Genomic DNA, 23202 nt, shown 5'->3' on the forward strand with positions numbered 1-23202 from the left:
AGTGCAATGCTGGAGGTAAGCTATTGGCTTTTCCACCTCTCCTTGTAACATTGAAGAAGTTTATCCCTGCCTTCATAAGGAATAAGATCAGCTTCTCTGTTGCAAATTGTGAAACATTAAGGCAATCCTTATGTAAAAGTCATTAGAGCAGGCTGTGTGCTTTATTTTGTGTTCCTGTGGGGTGCGTACAATATTACTTTGATTGGAAATGGATGACACATTTCATCTGATTGAATAGTTAAGTGGGGCTTTAAAGACAATGAACATTAGCCACTTTGTCCATTTGCTAAGTCTTAATAAATTAAAACGGCATGTACAGCAATGATTAAAGCAATTCCAGAAATCGAAGAGGAAAGAGAGGCACCCTTGATGTGTCATGGCACAACCATAATGAACGCATTTACTTAATGGAGGATCTGTGTCACAACAGTGAGCATAGAGAACCTGCAGGTGGAAAAAAAAATACAAACACATTTCCCAGAAGAATCTCCCATCACAATTCATTAGGAAAGAAAATCTGCAAGAACTGATGAGATAGGCACAAAATGGATTTCCATATTGCTGGACTGAATCATGGCTCCCAGCAATTAATGCTTTTTGTCATATGAAGCAGATAAATAATGCTATGTGACATTACAGTATTTCACATTACAGTAAAATTTTGTAGCATTTGCTCGTAATCGAACTTGAAATATGTTACCTAGAAAAAAATATGTTATCTCTGGAACAGTCAAACCCCATTAGAAACCCTAGGCTTGAAAAATCACAATGTTAACAGTTATGTCCCCTAGCAAAGGTTTGCTTTCCTTAAATAGTGTTAAATCTAAACCCAGGAGCCCTAGTCTCTTTTAGAGTTACTCTTCCTCAGTGCATTGAGCTTGAAAGGAGAATATAGTGCACTCAGCGCTATTGAAGTTGCACAAAGCAGGCAGGAAAGGGATGCGTGAGGCTTATACTTTTATCAGTCACTTGTAACTGCTGTTTCAATAGAAGCTTAGATCTCTCTGAGCTACCAGTTGCCTAAAGTTTCTAAGATGAGTATTGTTGTGAAAATTCATTTACTGTATTCCTATTATCTATGGATTTTTAAAAATCACTTGATGCTATTAATGAGATTCCAGTATGTCACCTGAGAGACAGGTTCACAAACCTCATGAAAATAGACTCTACTTGCTCTTTAGGCTCCAAAGAGACCTAATTATTTTTCCTTCTGATTGTATCTATTCCTAAACTGACCTTCGTGGGCTAGATTTTGGAAGAAGGGGTGAGGAAATGTTGTAAGACAGTGATTATCAAGAACCTACAGTATGTATTAATTCCTTATTAATTAGTGACATTTACCCTGCTTTTCATCCACAGATCTCAAAGAAGTGTATATGGCATTTCTCCTTGCCACTTCATCATCACAATGACCTTATAATGTATGTGGGTTAGGCTAGGAGGGAGACTGCTTGGCAAAAGTCATCTAGTGAATTTTATGCCTGGAGGAGGACTTGGAACATGGAACTCCAAAATTCCAGTCCAATGCCCAAACCACAATGCCACATAAAAGACCTTATTGTTCACTGCAGAGAAGTTTCAGAAGATTGTATGACTCTGTTTACCAGTAAAACCAAGTCTGTGGCAATGAAGGAAAGATTCCAGTATAATTCAGTCCATGAACCCCATTCATGGCTGCTCCCCTTTTTGTGTTCACTGCCCAGCTGGGAAGGAACAGTGGACAATGTGGTTTTTTTTTTAAAAAAAAATCTCATCCCTTACACCTCCATTGCTGACACAGTATCTGCACCACTGAAAGAGGCACTCTCAATCCTTGCCTTTGTGGTTGAAAACAGAATGGCAAATATTACTGCTACAAGGACACAACGATCAAGACGGCGCAGCCATAGTCAGTGGCCATCACTTCTGAGCAACCAAGAAGGGAGTCCCACTGAAGAGCTGAATGGCAGCACTTTCTCGATCCTTCCTCAATGCTGGAGATTGGAAATATTGTTTTTGGATTACAACACTCAGAACACTCCAGCCGACATGACCAGTGCAATGGCTAGAATGCTGTGGGGCACGTAGTCCAGAGAATTAACTTTTATCAATCTCTGCTCAAAATATAAAGTCAAAATTCTGTCACTTGGATGTTTCCAGATGTGCTGGGATTCCAATCCTCCCAAATCTCGCCAGCCATTATCCTGGTAGTTGATGATGGGGACTGCAATCTCAAGGGTGCTGGGTTGCGGGATGCTGATGTAACTTTTCTGGCATCTAGACATTTGGAGGTCATGCCCATGAACACCACTGGGTGCTGCTGGCAGGGGAACTAGAGATGGGGACAACTCACCATTTTGGCGAGTCGTCCTGCTTTGTGAGTCAACTTTTGATGACTCACGAAGCACGAAGTTGCCCCCATGAAGCGATGAATAACGAAGTTGTTGATTCATGGGAGGTTATTTTAAAAACCACCCCTGCCCCCCCACTGCCACCCCCACCACCCTGCCACTCCCCCAACTGCCGGCAGGCTAAGGGAATCCAGGCTGCCCTTTGCAAAGATGGCAGCTGCAGCTTCCCTGCCCGAAATGAAACCACAGCCACCATCTTTGCAAAGGGCAGCCAGTTTCCCTTTCTACAGACTGTGGCTACAGAGGCCTGATGGAGACCTTGGCAGCGGTAGCAGCAATTACAATAAGGGCATGTTGGTTGGGGTGGCGGGGCTAAGGTAGGGAGAGGAAGGGGTGGGTGTAGACTGTAGGGGTGGTTGGTTGTGGGGGTAGGTGGCTACCTATCGGCCTACAACTAATAGGTTGTGGGCCAATAGGCAGAATGGTTTGGGGTTAGGCAGAATGGTTTTTATTATTTTTATTATGAAGGATGAATAAAAGTGGGAAAATATTCATTGATCAGTATTCATCAAGTCTTAAAATTTGATGAATACAGATCAACAAATAAATGAATCAGCTATTTTCGTCAAAAAAGCCCATCTGTTTTTATATTCATCCCCATATCTAATTAAAACAGGAAAATATTTATCAATCCGTATTCATCAGGACTTATTTAATTTTATTTATTTATTTATATACCAACCATCTAGAATGTGTCTACTCTGGGCGGTTTACATATAGCATAAAAATAAAATCCAGATTAATCACAGGGTCCAAGATGGAAAAGGAAGAAGAAAAAAAGAGAGAGAAAAAAGAAAAGGGGAGATAGGCTAGATAATGGCTGTAGGGGAGGCCTGCCTCTACAGCCATGTCTTCAAGTTAGTCTTGAAGGCCCTCAGGGAAGGAGCCAGGTGGATCTCTACAGGCAAGTTGTTCCAGAGACTTAAAATTTGATGAATATGGACCGATGAATATTTAACGAATTGGCTATTTTCATCGAAAAAGCTAATCCGTTTTTATATTCGTCCCCATCTCTAATAATGACGACAGCACAAGAACACTCTGTCACAGAGCTAGGGCAATGTTCTTATAAATAGTCCCATGTTTCTTACAACATGTTCAGGAACAACGGGAAAGAGAAAACATAGGGTTCAAAATTATTCCAAAATGTTTATTGTTCATACCTTCAAGTCAATACAGGTCAAACTGCAGTTAGTACAAGGAGCAGCTCATATGCTTTACACAATACAGAAAAGCTGAAAGGTTATATTAGCAGATGATCTCCTTAAAGTGGCAATGCACATCTTTCCATCTATATTCATACCTGCACAACCGTCTGTTCAGTATGGTGTCCCCACAATCTTGCTGCAAATAAAGGACTCGAAAGGCTTTTTAAGTTCCCACCAAAAGACCTAGACTGGAAATGGTGTTGTGGTTTCTGTTCTCTTGTGAATTTACTCTTCTCTTGTAGAAACGAAGTAATCTGCTACCCATAAAGAAAAGAAAATAGCAGCTCTGCACTGGAGGTTCTTCTCAATAAACAAAGTACATAACATGGTGATGCTGTTATTAAAATACTCACAAGAAGTGTATTAATTTGAATGTAGGTTTATGTCTGTACACCAGGGGGAAGAAGTCCAAAATGTTGAGAGCGCTCTTGCAAGGGGTTTTCTGTCCACAAGAGAAAATGTGTGGAAAGCTAATTTCCCCTGAAGTAGCTGAGAGAGCCTGTTCATCTCTGAAGGGGTAGGGAGAATAGGAATACCATTTTTTTTTCTTCAGTCTGTGATCAGAGATTCACTTGCACTCTGCTCATCTTCCAGACTGGCAGTCATGCAATAAGAATCATCCATACCAAGGATGGGCCTTTTCCAGGAAGAAGAGCCTCCACAGGTCTGAAGAGGCCTAGCGGCTGGTGCATCCCTGCCTCTGAAACAGGGATGAAGTGAGAGCAGTCTTGCCACTATATTGAATGTGTGGTTCACCTATAGGGCACGTCACATAGTCAAATGAGCAGAAACCCTGCATGCCTGGTGGGATTTGGGTGCACCCTCCACCATGCACAGCATGTAGTGTTTGCAGTGGGGACCCATATGTATGATCTATTCAGTTCTAGCTACCATCAATCCCTTCTTGAATGGGGAGAATTGCTATTCACATCAACTGTAAGCAGTATCACCTACAGACAAAACATGTCTGGTTTACCTGTGGAGTAAACTGCACCATCCTGAACAACAGCTATTAATATTAAGTCCCATCTCAAGGCAAGTATTCAGTGGATTATTCATATATTCTTCCCCCACAAGAGCTGCCCATATCATTCAACATAATGAACCACACTTGAGAAGGAAGGAGAAATGAAGGAACAGCTCATGCACAGTGAAGGATACAGAAAACATTCCTCTTTTCGTACATTCAAAGAGTAAGATATGGAATCAGACCTTTGAAAGAGTTTTTGAACAGACTTGGTAACACACATATTTTCGTTCTGTTTGAAAAATGCTGGACTATATTACAAGAAAGCAAGTGTAACATCCCAATCCCAAAAGAACTTTCCAACATCAGTTTGTACAGGAGGGAATGTTGAGAGATGCTCTCATCAGGACAGCTATTGAAGTTGATAGTGCCAGTCATGACTCAGCTAAGAGGGACACAGCAAATAGTGGTTGGACACCTTCCCACTGCTTCTGTTGCCCTAAACAGAAACCTAACACTGAAATCCTTAACACAGAGACCTGGAATAAGGAGACACTACTTGCCAGCCTTTCCTAATCTGGCATCTTCCCACACTTCCCATTATGATGCCTGTGCTGGGTAGAGGAGATGACCTATAGTCTTAACTTCTGGAGGACATAATTTTGTGGAAGGCTGCTGGACACCATAGCCTCTTGTGATGTTTCTTTTGCCGAAGAATCAAAATGTTTCCATTACCTTCTTCTGATGGAAAAAAGGGTATCATCACATAAGGAAAATCATCATATCAGGCGAAAAGATGGGTATGTTGTGATTGTCTCTCTCCTTGAGGTACTGGTTTTGAATGTGTGATGAAAGAGTAAAAAAAAACCCCCGCAAAAATGTTGCTCCCACTTCCATGACCACAACAATGGCTATATGATGTGATGCTAAGTCCATCTTGCTTATGCTTTGTTTGTAAAGTCTTATTGATTCTGCTGCGGAATTCCCCAAGTTGAGGACTGAGGTTAGAAAGTATCAAGATGTATTTAGAAAGTTCATTCCTAATTAAATTGAAATCCTATCCTTAAAAAAGTGCTTTTTTTTAAAAAAAGAGAGAGAAGTGGTAACTATTGCATTCAACAAAATTGCTTTGTCAAAAAATATATTGGTGCAAAACCAGCCTACCAAAATAATCACTGTTATTTTGGTCATGTACAAGAAAAACAGACTCAAATCTCTGATACATCCACCTCTGAAAGAGTATCATAGCTCATCATGGTTTTTTGTAAGGTCTTCACCATAATTTGTAGCTTGGCTTCCAACGAACATATTCCAGTTGTCTAGAATTTCTTCTTTAGTTAATTTCTGATCCTGTTGAGAAAAAGGTAAATCTGTCAAAGGAATTCTACAATTAGAGGGCTTTAGTGCTGTGTCTGAAAATAAAAATAAAAAGGGTCACTTGACTCTGCAATAGTTTCACTGAAAGAAATCAACAATTCCCTCTCCCCTACATAAATATATCTGTTGGCTACGTCTTGTCTTAATGGATGCCTCTTGTGGTTGAGACAATACAGTTTATCATTCACTCTATCACTTCTATCAGGTACTATGTACCTTGTCAACATCTGATTCGTAGACTAAATGCCTGGCCTCAGCTTGGGCATGGTCATAGTCTTGTGGGAGAATCCAGTGCCGAATCTCCTCTTTATCCATCTTCCCATCCTTGTTTAGATCTCGAAAGTCTGCAAACTGTTCACGTTCCGTTAATACCCAGTCAGGTTCTGGACCACCATCTTCATGTGTGAACATATCAGCTAGGGACAGGGAAAAGAGTCATGTTTTGGAACCACTCTTTAATTTGCACAATATCAGAGGACCAGGTGCTCAAGACTCGTTAATAAGAAATGCAGAAGAATCAGGCAAATACATGACTTCAAAAAAATCCCTTCTGTACACCCCAAGATACATGAAGTCCAAGATCTTCCAAAACCAGTTTATCTACGGGAGCAAGAATCATATTAAAGAAGAAAGCAAAATTAGTCTGCAATCAGTCTAGTGGACACAGAAAGGATCACAGGTGTTAACATTTGTAAAGAGAAGAAGTATATGTACATAGTTAGGTTGGGAAAGTGTCTGAGAAGGAACATCCACATCCAGGACCCATGCACACATAACAGATGCCTTCCCTTAGACATAGTTCAGGACTCAGAAGTGGATCATGGGGCTGTGTTAACACAATCATACTCACCTTTCTTGCCCTTCTCTTTTCCAGGGTTTAGTACTGCACTTATACCAGCACTAACCATGGTTACCTAAACGAGGTTTTGCTCCTCAGCTACAAACTGAATCTCTGTTGTACAGCTATGTCCTACATTTAAATTAGAGCAAACTCTGATTCATCCCAAGTATAATTAAGGCTTACCCATCCTGTTTCACAGGATGGGTAAGATTGAACTGCTTCCCCTCCCGTCTCTCTGTGCCTCTCTTCTCTCTGTTTCCTGGGTGGTATGCCATCCTTAATTTGTCTCCATGTGCTCTTTTGCTGCACTTGCAGCACTCTGTGCAATAGTGCCAATCACCACTTTAAGTAGGACACACCCTCCACACAGAGAGACAAGCTCAAATACCACACACACACACATGCTATACATTATTTTCTTTCCTATCCGCTAGATTTCTTTCTCTATTTTATGGTATTGTCACCACCACAATAGCAAAAAAAGTTGTTGCACCAAAAGAACAAAACAGAGGCAAGAAAGAGGCAAGACTGATAAAGTGCAATTATAATCTAATGGGTAACTTTCAATACATTTGGTTTACAGAAGCTATTCCCTCCCTGAGGCATACTGGAAGGAGGTGTGATTTTCTATATAGTGGCTAAACAAATTCTCCAGGTGAGGACAGTTGCAATTCCATTTCACCAGCCTGGCCTCTTTAATGCCACCATAACAGCCATATTGGCTGATCCTTGTTCCACACCTAATCAGCACCTATGGAGGAAGATGGGAAAGAAGGCCCTAGCCACTGAAGCCTAAAGAGGCAAAGCTACATTGCTCATCTGTCATGGAATATCCAGAATTAAAACAGCTTGAGTACCACCGCTTGCCTGTAGTGAAGAACTACTTCCAAGTGAGCAAACAGAGCCATTTTTATTATGGTACAAGAGCGTATTCTTAGCTGCACCACAAGTGACATGAGTATTTCTTGTGGACAGTTTGGCTAATAAAAAGCTGAACTGGCTTGATATATTTGGGTTTGTGGATGCATTTGTAACGCTGGATCAAACCATTCTAGGGTGTAAGGAAAGTAATGTGGCGACTGATGGTGTCTGGAAGGGCTGGAGATCTACATAACCTCCTTGTCCTTGTGCATGCTAGTACAGAGAGAAAAGAAGCACAGGTTGTCCTTCCACTCTTGCCATTAATGGAGGGAGGCTAGATCATGCGCAAAGGAAACCACCTGTGACGGCCTTCACATGCAGTGGCCCGGCAACTACGCATTCTCCACTGTGCACACTGAAAGGAACAAAGCAAGCCATGCCTCTTCTCCACTAAACAGCTGCTGCCACCCACATTAAGTTTCTGAGCCAGTCCATATTGGTGTAATGGTTGGAATACTGAACTGAGGCATGAGAGATGCAAGTTCAAATCCCCACCGAGCCGTGTGGTTCACTGGGTAAACTAGAGCTAGGCAACTCTTCCTCTGACCGACCAACTTCAAAGGGTTTCTTTGAGGCTAAAGCAGAGAGACTAGGACAGCCACAGTCAGCACCTTGAGCAAACTGAAGGAACCACCCGACATTAACTTAACTAATAAATACATACATTGATAAATAAATATTCTGCGTGTAAACTTCCATGAAGGAGTGACTATGCTTCTCAAGTACAGACAGGTTTCTACTGCGTCCTTCTCATTTTCCATACCCTGCAGACTTCACATTTCTACTTCGGGTCTGTACTACTGCAGCTGTATTTGCTATTACATCTCTACAGCATTTTGATCTACTTCTGTGTTACTATATCACCTTTTGTTATTTATCCTGCCATCTGATGGGGAAGCATTTCAAGGAGAACTTTGGCCCTGTGTGCCTCTCACCCGGTGGGCTTCTTCTGAGGCTGGAGAAGAGAGGAAGGCAAGGCTCTTTCAAGATCCCCTCTTAAGATGCAATCACAATCTTTTATGCTAGGTTCAGAAGTATGAGGGGAAAGGACCCAGAGCAACACTGCATCTTGTCTCTGCCAGCAAGTGTCTGTGTGGATAACATCAGACTCAAACGAGCAAAAGTGGGAGAGGGAATAAAAAGGCGCAAGGAAACTTAAGGAAACAAAAATCAGCTACATGAAACTGGATGGCTTTTAGAAAGGCTGTTTTCAAGAAGAGGTCTCCATGCAAGAGACATACTTCTTAATTAACCCCCCTTTTAACTCCTTAGTACTGAACAATAAGCACTCTACAGCAGATGCCAATGGTGCTTTGGAAATGCAAGAGCACTGGAGGCATATTTCACTGTTAAGCATCCATAACATCCCTCTTTTTGCAATACGGAAGGCTGACACAGCCACCTCTCTGAAGAGATTGCACTTCCGTGAGGACAAAGAGAGGGCCAATGGCACCACTTAAAACTTGGCCATCTGGGGTCCAAACTAGATCTGACAATTGCAATCTTGATTATCTTTTACACAACACTCCCTCATCGTCTCTTCAATCAAAGGCCATCTCAGGAGGCTGCAAGTTTAAGCCAGGGAATAATGTGGGGGAGGGGCTGTTACAGCCTTTCCTGTCATAGAAAAACAAACAAAAAAAAAACCCCCATGCAAACAAAAATTATGAGGTAAATTAAGCCTCAGGAGAGTAACTGGCTCACATCACACAGTGAGATCCCCAGCTAAATTGGGATTTGTATTGGGTTCTCCTGGTCCTACTCTAATAATCCAACTGTTAACCCAAAGTATGCCATGACTCAACTTCCAGATAACCTCACCAGGATGACTGAGAATCTTCACAGATATATTAACCCAAAGTAGTTCTCATTTTGTGTTAATAATAGCTCAGATTTCTAAGAGTCTGTTATAACCATCCTGCCCTCAGATGTTTTTTAATCATTGGTATTTATGTATTAGTTACATTTCTATCCTGTCTCTTGTCCAATATAGCTGTCCCTTCCTTCCCTATTTTGTTTCACCCAAACCTGGGAGGTAGCTCAGTCTAAGAGAGATTGAGAGGGCCAGAGTCACCAGTTAGCTATGTGACTCAGTAGGGACTTGAACCCGACCTCAGTGCAGTGCTTTAAGCACTACCCCATCGCTGTCCAAGGTAGGGAACAAGACTACACTTTGCTCAGACTATCAGTAATGCTTATCCTGTCTCTGAGCCTGCTAGAGATCCTTGAGTGGGCCTCAGTTAGCACAGGCCTGCACTGATTAAACTACATGTGAGCAACTGATTGCCTGGTTTGGGACTGTGAATGGCAAATACATGCCACACAAACAGTACATCTATGCACAGATATCTGTCAGATGCTCAGTTTGAACATGACGAGAGAAGGCAGAAATGTTCCGTCTTGCTACTGTCTGCAGCCTTTACCTCAGGAGAAAATCATTCAAACCAGCCACAACTTAAAGTTCTTTATAATAAATGCTGGAAGTCTCTGTGCCATGACTTACCAATGTATTCATCTTGATCCACAAAGCCGTCTTCATTTCTGTCTATGTCTTCCAGTGTTTCCTGTCACAATCAGGAAAAAAAGCTGGCTTTATAAAGGGGTGTGATTTTTTATTTATTTTTTTACCCAAAGTGATTATAAATCTCTTTCATTTGAGGAACTGTTATACAGCAAGAGTTTGTCTTTTTAAAACATGCAGAAAATACTGATAACTATATAACATGCTCATATTTTACTGTACTCTGCACAGGGCTTTGGATGGAAAGATTTTATAGGTTTTAACTTATAAAGTCCTAAACACTTTGGGTCCAAGCTATCTGAAAGACCACATCTCCCTTTATGAACCTGCCTGGGTGTTAAGACCATTGGGGAAGCCTTTCTCTCGGTCCCACCACCCTTACAGGTATGTTTGGTGGGGACACAAGATAGGGCCTTCTCGGTTGCTTCTCCCAGACTCTGGAACTCCCTCCCACAGGAGACCAGATTGGCCCCATCTTTGTTGTGCTTCCGCAAGCAGGCAAAGACCTTTCTGGTTGCTGTGGGTTTTTTGGGCTCTTTGGCTTTTGAAGGTTGTTCTTCCTAACGTTTCGCCAGTCTCTGTGGCCAGCATCTTCAGAGGACAGGAGTAGTATTTGAATAATTTACTGTTGTTAGCTTTTAATATTGCATTTTAATGATGTAAGCTGCATTGGGTCCTTTTTTAGGAGAAAGGCAACATTAAATAAATAAATAAATAAATAAATAAATAAATAAATAAATAAATAAATAAATAAATAAATAAATAAATAAAGAAATAAAGAAATAAAGAAATAAAGAAATAAAGAATACATACATACATACATACATACATACATACATACATACATACATACATACATACATACATACATACATACATACATACATACATACATACATAAGAAGTCTGCCTATATCGCTTATCTACAGGTACCAGAAAAGCACATGAATATCTCATGACACTGAAAAAGCACTTTTTCTAGGCTTGGAAAAGTAATTCAGTTTAATAACATAATTATTGGAATATTCTTCAAATTAAAGGTTGTGAATAAAACTGTCCTGCTACATTTGCGTGTAACATAGATCCTGTGACTAAGGAAAAGCTATTAGTCAATGGGTCCCAGGCTCAGTCTGGGCTGAGAAAGATCCTTCCTGCAGCCCCCGAGTTGCTGTCAAACAGTCTAGCTGGCACAGAGATAGAAGACCAACAGCCTGAAAGAGAATAAAGAAGTTTTCTGCTGTTCTATGAAGTCACTATGTAGTATGAACATTTAGGATGCAGGATGAACATTTAGGAAAAGGTCAAGCACTGGTCAAAAAAGAATTGATCTCTGCAACTCATTTTATGGGCCATAAAAGTGGACTTGCCCCATGAAGGCAATAGTAAAATATGCTTATAAGGCACTATAAGGAGGAGGCTAATAAGGTTCACCAAAGGCACATGCGGAACAGGGAAAAATTACCCTGTTGGGTTACAACTTGAGATGGGCATGAATTAAAAACAGAATCACCAAATTCATTCAAAAATTGCTAATTTGTTGATTCGTACTTGTACGATTCAACACCCCAACAAATATGAATCAATGAATTTTAGGAAATTTTTATTTGTCAATTAGTTTGGTTATAAAATGTCCCCCCAGCTCCTAGAGACACCAAAATTGCAAGGAAGCTGCCCCTGACTCTCCTCTAAAATCCCTACAAGTTTAGTGAAGATTGAGTTTCCCCAAGCCAGCTGCTAAAGGACACTTTCTTTGTGGGGGGCTACTTTGTGGGTGTATAACTTGAATGTCTGAAACCCAATTTTCATCAAACTAGGAGGGATTGTAGAGGAGAGCCAGAGGAGCTTTGCTTCAAATTTGTTGGCTCTAGGTCCTGGGTGTGTGTGTGTGTGTTATAGGATTTTAATGCCAAAAATTCACCGATTTGTCAGGAAAAAATCATAAATCAAAAATCCTTTGGACCAATAGAGGGATCTGGCCACACACAGAAGGTCTCGGTCTCTGGCCACATATGTCGCCTTGCTACCGAGCCTTCAAACTATATAGAACTGCCTGATAACATACAACTTAAAGGAGGTCACCAAGTAGTTCACTTTTGAATAAACAGAGCCAGATACCTCAAATAGCTTTTCCTTCCTGCTGAAACGACCAGTAACTATTGTGTAGAAATGCTTGCCCTGAAAGACGAGGAAGCCAGCTTTCTAATCTATTTAGTAAACGGAAACCCAAAGAAGTGAGATTGGCTTAGCTGTTGCTTACTAGAACAACAATGTCTTTCATATGCTCAAATTCCTCTGGGTGAAGGAATGCCGTGAACTCCTCACGAGTAGCTTCAGAGTCGCCATCCAGGTCAGCTCTTTTGAATCTTCTCTCATCCCTAGGCAGCATTTTTTTAAAGCTGTGCTGCTCTGTTGCATCTTGAAACTCTGCTGGATTTTCTAGAAAACCAGAAGTATTAAAGTGAGTTGGGAGTCAAACAGCAGTGGGAAATGCTATGGAAAAGTGGGGTACAGCTCACAAGGAACATGTAGTTACAGCATGGCAACTGCAACTGATTTGAACCTCAGTCTGGTTATTGCCAAGGGCCAGACCCACATCCTTGGGGCATTTACAAAATTTGGTAGTGTTGCCACCAAGAAGAAATCTCAATGTGGGTTAAAATCCACCCACTTTAAGATCTTCTAGACTGCCCCATGAGAATACAGCTGAAAGCCCTACTGATTTTAGGAAATGCAGTGTATATCAGCACCTAAGTGCCCTCATTCTGGGAATTACAAGTCCAGTACCAGTGGTCTTGAGGGATGGACACCAGCCCTACAATGTAGGACAAAGCCCCAAGTAGTTTAAAAAAAAACACAATAAATGTTAGCATAGCCAATTCCAGTCTAAAAGGAACTGAATTTAGAACCAAGTAACCCAACTACCAAACAATCTCCAATCAGGTGAAGGTTTTGTATTTAATTTAAGTAATAAGAACAAGACAAACATAACTGAAAAATGATCAAAATAAGATAGCTATCTTAGTGTAAGCTAAACATAAAAGCCCATAATTCATAATGCAGCAATGTTGCTGAACAATGTCATACCGAATATCCAAATAATGAGTTTCTCTCAACCAAAAAATTAAATAAAAGGTTCGATCAGACAGCTATTTGCCCCAGTATTTTCTCCACTGAGGGAGTGGACTGGTTAGCTTTTTTTTTCTGGCGATCTTAGAGCAGGCCAATTTGGCCTCAGAGCACCCCTACCCACATCTTTCAGAGCCCCTCTCAGGGGCTTCTGCTTCTTTGGTGCAGGTTGCTGCACTCTAGTTTGATCCATTTCTAGTGCATGGACCAAAATTGAGCTTCGCTACTATCAAAGCTACCAAGGCTTCTTCCAGTGTCAATTTCCAGCGCCGTGAAGTGGCTCAATAAATGAGCCAATTCAGGATATTGAAATTTCCCCTTATCCTTTGCAGAGGAGCAGAGGAAGTGAAATTATTATTACTGTATTTTTCTGTGTATAAAACGACACTTTTTCCTAAAATCATTAGAGGAAAAATTGAGGTTTGTTTTGTACACGGAAGGAGGCAGAGGCGGAGGCAAAGGAGCAGCTGCGCTCGGCCACCTCTTGTGGCTGCTCATTGACTGCTGCCGCCACAGCCGGATCGCCTCCTCCAGTGCCACTCACAGGCTCCCTTTGGGCAGGGAACAAGGTAACAACATGAGCTGGAGGTGAGCCCTGGCAGCAGGAGGAAGCGATCCGACAGAAGCAGCAACAGTTAATGGGCAGATGCAAGAGGCGGCCGAGCTCAGCTGCTCCTTTGCTTCTGTCTCTGCCTCCTCCTGCTGCTGCCTCTGCTGCTAGATTGCCTCCTCCAGCACCACTCGCGGGCTCCCTTCAGGCAGGGGACAAGGCAGTGACATGATCGGGCAGTGGAGGCAGCAGCAGCAGGAGACGGAGGTGAAGCCATCCCTCGTGGCTGCTCATTGACTGCTGCTCCACGTCAGGCAAGGTACAAATGTAGGGGGACATTGTATACATTGGGGGCTTGATTTATTGCCCCTGTGAGATCAACACAGATGCAATAATTCTCTTAGACTAAATCTTTTTAAAAAATCTTTGCTTTTGAGTGAAATGTCAACTGTGACTGTGACTGTGACCAGTTTCTCAATCAACACTATGCACAAAGCAAAGACAAACATTTTTTTTGCAATTTAATCTAAGTGATTCTGCACACTTCCAATATCTGGCAGGGGCAAAACAATAATTACACTTCCTCTGCCCCTCCACAAAGGAGAAGGGGAAGTGTTCAATCTGCCAATATCTTGAAGTGGCTTGTTTAGCCACTTCATGATACTGGAAATAGGATTGCTTGAGATCGGTGTGCCATTTGGACATTTGGAAATAATATGTTGATTTCATACGCCAATGTGAAACAAGAGGACAAGCCTACTGATGCCTCTGAAAAACAACATTTAAAAAAGGAATGCCGTGCACTGCTCCTCTCTTAAAATTAGAGACATTTTTCTTGTTTAGCAATGATTTTAATGTTAACATGTTAAATTTAAAATGTTATTCTCCAGCTCTAATTTTAGAGTGCTAGATGATTTTAATTTTTAGCATTATTATCAAATACTGTAAAATACAAGCCAAACATCACAACAGGCCAAACAGTTTTCCTTCTTATGCAAAAGGTTTTCCTTCTTACGCCTTTGGACTGTGTGCTGAATACAAAGGTCTATTAATTTGTTTCTAACAAGAAGTGCATTGAACCAGCCTGTCGGCCGCAAGAACAGATGTGTCTGAAAAAATCACATGGTCTGAAATGAAGGGTACCTGCTCTTTCTAATTAGCATCCAGGCCTTCTGCATACTTTGAACTGTGTCCAAAGTCCCATTCAGTGCTTCATTTACAGTTAAACTGGTACATACCTTGCACTGCTTCTCTCTTTATTCAGTTCCTATCTGTATGACTTGCCGTATTTACAAAAACAGAGAATGTAGGTTTCTTGCAGATTAACCTTGAATATCACTAGAAAAGGGAATCTACAGCATGCGGGCCCTTTCCTTATTTTTTATTAACCAGCTATTTGATTCTACCCTAGATCCAGGATTGCTGGTAATCTGCAACAGTACTGAATTTGGAAATGGTACATATGACTGCGGGCCTCCCTTATGGGAAGTATTTTTCCTGTACGGAAGTAAATTGCAATAATCACAGCTCATGGTTGTGTGAGGTGTGGTACAAGTGTATCCACCCATCCAAGGTTTCCTTAGGAAGCAAGCAGTTCTGGTACATACATGCACATGCCAGTGCAAAATCCACTTTTCTTATGCAGGCTTAGCCCAGGTTGGAGGAGGAGGAATGGAATGGAATGGAATCAGGGCCATGCATCTGGATCAGAGGAACCCTCAAGAAACCCAGGCCACTTCAGAAAGATCTGGACCTCAGCCCAAGTGAAGCAGTATATCAGGCCAATACAAAATAAAAATAAAAATAAAGAAAACAAAAATGTTGTGGCACCTTAATGACTACAATTTGAAAGGACTAGAAAACTGTAGAGCAGGGGTCTCCAAACTACGGCCCGTGGGACAAATCCAGCCCACCTGGTCTTTTTCTCCGGCCCGTCTGTGCAAGTGTGCATGAGTGCAGGCATGTGGACAGTAGTGCTTGCTGGTGAGTGGGCGGGCGGGAGTGCATGCAGGCGGGTGAGCATGCATGCAGCCAGGCAGGCAGGAGTGCGTGCGGCCAGGCATGCATGCGGAGGGGTGTGTGCGGGAGTGTGGTGGGCGGGAGCGCACACATGCATTCCTTTGGCCCTTGAAAATATCGCAAGGGTATTATGTGGCCCTCCGTGTGAAAAGTTTGGGGAACCCTGCTGTAGAGAAAAGGGAGGCAGCAGAACCACTATCAGGTTATTGGGCTACAAATAGCCAAGCAACACAGTCAAGTGAGAGAATCACCCACAGGGAGCCATAGGGCTGTGGCAAACCAGGCAACCGGGTGGCTGACGTGGAGATCAGGATGGCTAGGAGACAGTCTGATCTTTGTCTCAGTGAAAATAAGTTGGAGCAAGATTGCCTAATTCTGAGAGTATTGCTTAAGACAAGTTACCGGAGATTATCACTGAGCTGTATTGCTTGAACTTTATGTCTTGATTTTTCTTACCTAGGTAATAGCCATATGTGGCTTGTTTGTATTCTTCCCAGGAAATTTTATTGTCCTTGTTGAGGTCATAATCTTTCCAGACTTTAGCAACGTTTTCAAAGATGTACCGCTTCTGCACTCGTTTAATCCAATTTTTAAGTTCCTCTGTTGTGACAAAGCCATCTTTGTTATCATCAATTCGATCAACAATTTTCCTGCAGTAATGGAGAAAGTAAGCTGATTCAGAATTTCGGCCTACATCCAAATGTTAATCCCCATTAGCAAATCAGTGGGAATTTGGTAGCATTAAAGGTGTGTATATTTTTAGTTCTGGACTGGGGAACTCAAAAAACATAAATCTGTACATCTCTAGGCAAAATGTGTAGTAATTCCACTCTTGTTGAGACTAACAATTATTTATTTATTTATTTATTTATTTATTTATTTATTTATTTATTTATTTATTTATTTATTTATTTATTTATTTATTTAATTTATAACCTGCCCATCTAGACCAAAGTCTACTCTGGGCGGCTAACAACAATCCAAATAACAATATAAAATAAAACAACAGCATTAATACAATCAAAATGGCAATAAATAAATTAGGTATTTACAGGAGGGAAGCCCTGCCTAAAGAGTTTGCTCTTTAAAACATCCAGCAAGGAAGCCAGACAAGTTCCTGAGCGAGGATTGTTCCAGAGGTGAGGGGCCACTGCCGAGAAGGCCAGATTTCTTGTTCTTTCTCTCCAAGCCTCCCTTGGCATTAGGCCCCTCAGCCACCCATCCTGGCTAAAGTGAGTGATTCTGATACTGGAGCAGAATCAAACTAGATTTTACTATAACCCTTAGCAGAGAAAACACAGGCAGGCCTCAGAGAAACTAGGCCCAGGAACATTCACACATAGCTCAGGCAAACAGAGGAACATTCACATCGTATAGAATGTCATTGTGACACTTTTGTTTGGCCCATCCTCCTTTTGATCTGGCAGATGGCCTGGTCCTGGAATGCAGGCAGGAGGAAACCAGCCATGACAGGCCAAAACATTCACACCAGGGAGCAGGACAGTGAAGGCCATATATTTGGGCCCAGGGAGCCTACACATAAACATACAAAATATAAGATTCTTTCCGTAGACATTCAGGTGCATCTTGGGCATAGGCCAAGGACACATGGGTACACGATCTGCATATGTATAGGGAACCAAAAGATCAGCGTAGTTGGCATCACTGCCCAATGAGGGACTGGATCCAAACTTGGGGTACAAATGATCAACAGAATTGTAGAATTTTATGACTATTTGTTTGTATGATTATAAAACATATGTACACTGTATTTTCAGGATCTTCTCTGCTTTTAAGAGAAGTCCCAGCTGACCTTTTATTTGCTGCTATTCAAATAAAATTGGGCCTTTGGTTCAGCTGTTGCGTCTATGCCTGATTCCTTGCCAGAGAATCTTAGAACCCAGGTTTGGCCGGTAACAATTCAGGCAGATCTAGGTGGGAGAAGGCATTCCGCCAAATATTGAGGTCCTAAACCATGGGCTTTATACTGTATGTCATAATTAATACTTTGAAATCAATGCGGAAACAAATGGGCAGCCAATGCAGGGCATCCAGAGTGGGGGAGATATGTTGATGTTTTCTCACCCCAGTAAGCAGCTTTGCCACCGCGTTCTGCACCATTTGAAGTTTCCGCATCAAGTCTCAAAGGTAGCCCCATGCAGAGCACATTATAGTAGTCTAATCTTGAGATTACAAGCCCATGGACCAGAATGGTGAGCGCCCCAACATCAAGATAGGAACGCAGCTGGGCAATCCACCAGAGATAGAAGTAGGCAGTGCGGACCACTGATGCTACCTGGGTTTCCATGGTAAGCGCTAGATCCAGATGGACCCCCAAGCTGTGAACCGCACTCTTCGTGGTAAGAGTCACCCCTCCAAAAAGAGAGGGAGTTTCCCAAACCACCAATGGTGGGGCCACCCACCCTCAAGACCTCCATCCTGTCCAGGTTCAGATTCAGTTTATCCACCTGCATCCATTGCAATATGGCTTCCAGACAGCACTGAAGGGACGAAACAGCATCCACTCTTATTGGGGAAAAGGAAATGTAGAGCTGGGTGTCATCAGCATACTGATAACATGAAGCCCCACACCCCCTGATGACCTGGCCCAGCAGCCTCATATAGATATTAAACAACATTGGGGAGATAATTGAGCCCTGTGGAACCCCACAATTGAGATTCCACGAAGCCAATACACTCTCCCCAAGCTGTACTCTCTAGGGACGGCCCTCCAAGAAGGACCGGAGCCAGGCAAGCACCAGACCACCAATTCCCAGCTCAGAGAACCTCCCCAGGAAGATACCACGGTCCACATTATCGAAGGAAGCTGAGATATCGAGAAGGACCAACAGAGACATTTTGCCCCTGTCGGCCTCCCTCAGCAGGTCATCAAACAGGGCAACCAATGCCGTTTCCATACCATGGCACGGCCTGAAGCCCGACTGGAATGGATTCAGGGCATTGGTTTCATCCAAAAGGGCCTGAAGCTGATCAGCCACCACCCTCTCTACCACTTTGCTGAGGAAAGAAACATTGGCAACCGGCCTATAATTGTCAATGTTTTCCGCCGCCAAACTCGGTTTCTTCCTGATGGGCCATTCAGATGTTATAGGCCTGGCTACTTTGATTAGCCAGGCTGGGCAAGGGTCAAGGGAGGAGGAGGAGGCACGACAGTGATCAAGCACTTTGTCCACCATATCTGGCATCACAGTCTGAGAGATTAAGTCTCATCAGGAAAGGCGGAGCAGTCTGCTCGATCTCCTGTATTCAAAAAAAGCAGAAAGATCCTGGCAGATGGCCTCCCCTTTAGATTTTTAAAATGTTCACATGTTAATTCTAAGGATGCTGGTTGATCCTTCCCACATATAGGAAGGATCCTGATAATGCAAGAAAGTCCAGTATAGAGCTAGAGCAAATGGAATTTTGTGGGTGGGTTTGGTGTATATACTCCAATCAACACCTGCAACTCTTCCTTGACCTTTATGCATAGGGGTCAGGACCTTGTGCTATACTTCAACACAGCTTGAGGTCAAGAGAAATGGAAGCAGTCTAGCTTTTCAAAATGTGTGGAGGTTATGCTTTAATTTGTGACAAAGCTGCCACAGAGCTGTGAAAAGTCACTTTTTTGGACCACCACTGTTAGAAACCCTCAGTCAATATGGACTATTGAGGCCACACTGGCTGAGGGACTCTTAACAGTCACAGTTTGAAAAACTAAATTTTTCAGGCTCTGGCATACATGGTTACACTTCTAGTGCAGACATGTTTGTTATATGCATACATTTGCTGTTACTACCACAGTCAATGCCTACAACGAACCTGCCAACAAGCCTCCTGTGCTGCTGGGCAACTGGGATTCCTGGAGGGCCATCACCTTGTCTTTCCCTCTACCACCCCTCCTCCTCTCTTTTACAAAACTGCCCGATGAATGGTTTAAATTGCCAGCTAAAAGCACCTGATCTTAAGGTGCTCTACTGAGGAATAGCTTCTTTTATCTGCAGTTGCTCTTAGGAGAAGGTTTTGGCATGAAATGGGAAATTTTCAAAGGCAGAGTGGGAGGGGAAAATGAAAAAGGTTGACAGAGACAAGGAAGAAAACAGAGACCTGCGGGCATCAATGACAGTAAACTGGGAATTATTTATTTATGTACAGTTTTATATGTCACTTTTTTTAAAAAAATACACATTAGGGTTATCTGTAACAAGGCAAATGCCAATAAACCCATGAAATGCAGAAATCAAGACAGCAGATAAAATACAGTTGTTTTGTATGTAAAAGCCTTGTGCAAACAGTGCCTAAAAGACACTGGCCAGATTCTGCTGGTTATTTATACAGGCACAAGTGCAATGCCATAAAGCACAGGGTCAAACAGGCTTTAAAGTTGCCAATGGTATTGCTGGTCAGGCACCAGTCATGACACTGGCACATGACAAGGAACACAAGTAGTGACTGGTTAACCAGTGGAAATTTGATACTGAGATTTGTGCAACTGCACTTGCGCTAGGATAAATAACCAACAGGATTCTGGCTAGTAATATGGGCCCCAGACAAACCTTCCTGAGAGCTGGTAGGAGAAGAGATGCACCATCTTACTATGGCTCGGGACCTAATTAACATTTCAAGCTCAGGATGTCCTTTGGGCCCAAACAGAACTTGACATCTCTGAACCGAAGGGGAGGAAGACCAAGGCAGCACATTGGCCTACTCGGCCTTTGCCGTCAAAGAGCACTGTGAGCTCAGAGTACCCTCCAGCCACAGAAGGATGCTCAGAACTGAAGGATGTCCATTTCCCTTTAACTCCAGCTCGAGGCTCTTGCATGTTTGATTACGCTTGATAGCAAAATGTAAAACCGATTTGGCTCTACCTCCAGCTTCATCTTCCTCACCTGCCACGGCAAAATGACCCAACAAGATCAGCAAACCATGCACTTGCCTACAGGACAAGTATCTTGCACAGTAAAAGTGAACACAATGCAAAAGTTAGCTTTGTTCTGCACACAACACAAAGGTGTCATGCAGAACACAAACAGAAAAGCAACCAGTGTGGTGTAGTGGTTTCAGTATCTGGAGACCTGGGTTCAAAACCCCATTTAGTTATGGAGATCGCTGAGTGATTCCGAGACAGTCATATCCACTTAGCAGGTCACTGTGAGGATAAAGTCTCTCTCTCTGTGTCTCTGTCTCTGTCTCTGTCTCTCTCTCTCTCTCTCTCTCTGTGTGTGTGTGTGTGTGTGTGAGAGAGAGAGAGAGAGAGAGAGAGAGACTATGAGTCCTTTGGGGGTGGGGGAGACAGGCTATAAATGTACTAATAGAAATATAATGAATAAATGCTAAATGGTTTAGTCAGTTTCATCTAGTTCATATTTCCCCTACTGAGTTGGAAAAATAGGATAACATGATTGTATTACAAAAATGTGTGATATATAGTATATGAATAAATAGATAGATAGATAAAGCAAAAGAGAAGCAATTATTTGCTCTTGTGAACAATCCACCCTCTGCCTCTGTCAGCTACGGTCTGAAATAGTTGGATTTCTGTCGGAATTCCAAATCAGTGGAGTCTGCTCTCTAAAATGTTTGCTCTTCATACCAGTAGCTTGACACTCAAAAGAAGCTAAAATACTCCCCAGATTGTTTCTAGTTGTACCCATACCAGCTTTACCCATCCAGTCCCAGTGGATCCCAGTGAAGATGAGACTGTGACACACCCAGTTTGATTTTTTAATACTTGTCATTATGCTTGCCATTCACTTTGATCTTTCAAAGTAGCATCCTTACTTTGCTCAGTCTCAGGCCCCATTATAAAGTAAGGTACAGTAACTGCCCTTCCCCAGTCTATCTCTAACTGGCCATCTGAAGTGGGCTCTGTACCATGAATGCCGCAGTAGATTAGCCTTTCCCCTACACGATGCCTTCCAGAAGTGTGGCCCTACCAATTTTCACCAATCCCAGACTGGATGCCATCAGGCAGGTTGACTAGTGATGATGGGAATTGTCATCCTGTACCTCTGGAGAGTTGCTGCTGCAACAAGATTACTCTTCTGGAAGTGACACCTTCCAGCCTCTCATCATCAATGTTCCTCCCGCTGTAACTATCATCCAGACCTTAGGATCTTATTCAAAAGCAATGATAGTGGACTTTAGCTTCATATACAGAGAGGGCACACCATTGGATGCTGACAGTGCTTTCCCCTCAGTCCACTATGCAGGAATGAACTTCTCTCTTTCACCCTCAATTTATCCTGCACTGGACCTCCTTTTTGCCACGTTATCAGCAGCAAGCAAGTCATGGGAACGATTCCTTCTCCGGCGCCCCCTCCCTGCAGAGTTTCGCTGTCACACTGGATTCCAGGCAGGCTGAGAGATCACAATTTTGCGGAGGCATCCAGGACTAAAGCTATAACCGGACACTTCTACAGGCAGCAAGCGCGTGTCTGGAGAGCGGCTCAATCATTCTCAGCAGCAATATATACAGTATTCCTTTGGAAACAATGCAATCAGGGCCTTTCACATATTAGTTACTGAGAAGTAATAACAGTAACAAATTACTAGTTCAGCGGTTCATGGGGAAGCACTGTTCCTTCCAGTCCCTAGGTTTGGTCTTACCCCAGCTTTTCCTTGCTTTCCTCAGGGGTGAGCTGATCGAAAGTTTTAGCCTCTTCTTTGCCCAGAAAGGCCTCGTGGTCATACTGGAAGCTCTGGTTATCTTCGTGCTGGCGGTCAGTGAGTTCAGGGTCGGGGTGAACGCCCCTCTCTTTCCTGAACGTGGGGACTCCGAAGGACCCCCGGATGCAAAGCAACAGCATCAGCCACAGCGAGAGGGAGCGGGAAGTTTCTTTCGAGTCCATCGTTTCCTCTGGACAGCCCAGTGAGAGCTACTGTCGGGGAGGGAGGTGGCTGGGCAGGGCGGAGGAGGAGGGGAGGGGGAAGAAGGAAAGCCGAGCAACGTTGCAGAAGAAAATCAAGAAGAAAGAGGAGCGTGCTAACGGGCAGCACAAGGAGGAGCGAGCAAGTCAACTCACGCTGGTTTGCTCTACCTGCCAGCAAAAGGCATGCACGTGGCTGAGGGTGTTCTCCGCACCACTTGCAGGACTCGATCCCACTCACCGCGGGCACGTAAAACAGCCAACGTGGGTCGCCCTTCTCCCCCGATCGCCCCCTTTGCACGGCCGGACGGCCATGAAAGTCTCGCTTTCGGTATGCACATGAATGACCTAATTTGGGCTGGGTGCTGGGATCCCCCCCTTCCCAGCCACTCAGGAGTGCGGTTGCAAACGACGCG

General features: G+C 43.0%; 1 protein-coding gene across 2 annotated transcripts; it reads right to left on the reverse strand.

Annotated features, from left to right (window-relative positions):
• Positions 1-3519: 3519 nt before the first annotated feature.
• RCN1 (reticulocalbin 1) lies at positions 3520-23199 on the reverse strand. Of its 2 annotated transcripts, none has more exons than XM_072985824.2 (6): positions 23028-23199; positions 16377-16570; positions 12483-12661; positions 10208-10268; positions 6159-6358; positions 3520-5915 (listed from the first exon to the last, which is right to left on the reverse strand). In XM_072985824.2, exons 1-6 carry the CDS (start codon positions 23099-23101, stop codon positions 5808-5810), a joined length of 816 nt encoding a protein of 271 aa, XP_072841925.2. In that variant the 5' UTR covers positions 23102-23199; the 3' UTR covers positions 3520-5807. The 2 variants fall into 2 exon arrangements, with proteins under 2 accessions (XP_072841925.2, XP_020651288.3); XM_020795629.3 differs by having other exon boundaries at positions 22527-23135.
• Positions 23200-23202: the final 3 nt, after the last annotated feature.

The sequence above is a fragment of the Pogona vitticeps genome, chromosome 1 (assembly GCF_051106095.1).
Source record: "Pogona vitticeps strain Pit_001003342236 chromosome 1, PviZW2.1, whole genome shotgun sequence".
Lineage (NCBI taxonomy): Eukaryota > Metazoa > Chordata > Lepidosauria > Squamata > Agamidae > Pogona > Pogona vitticeps.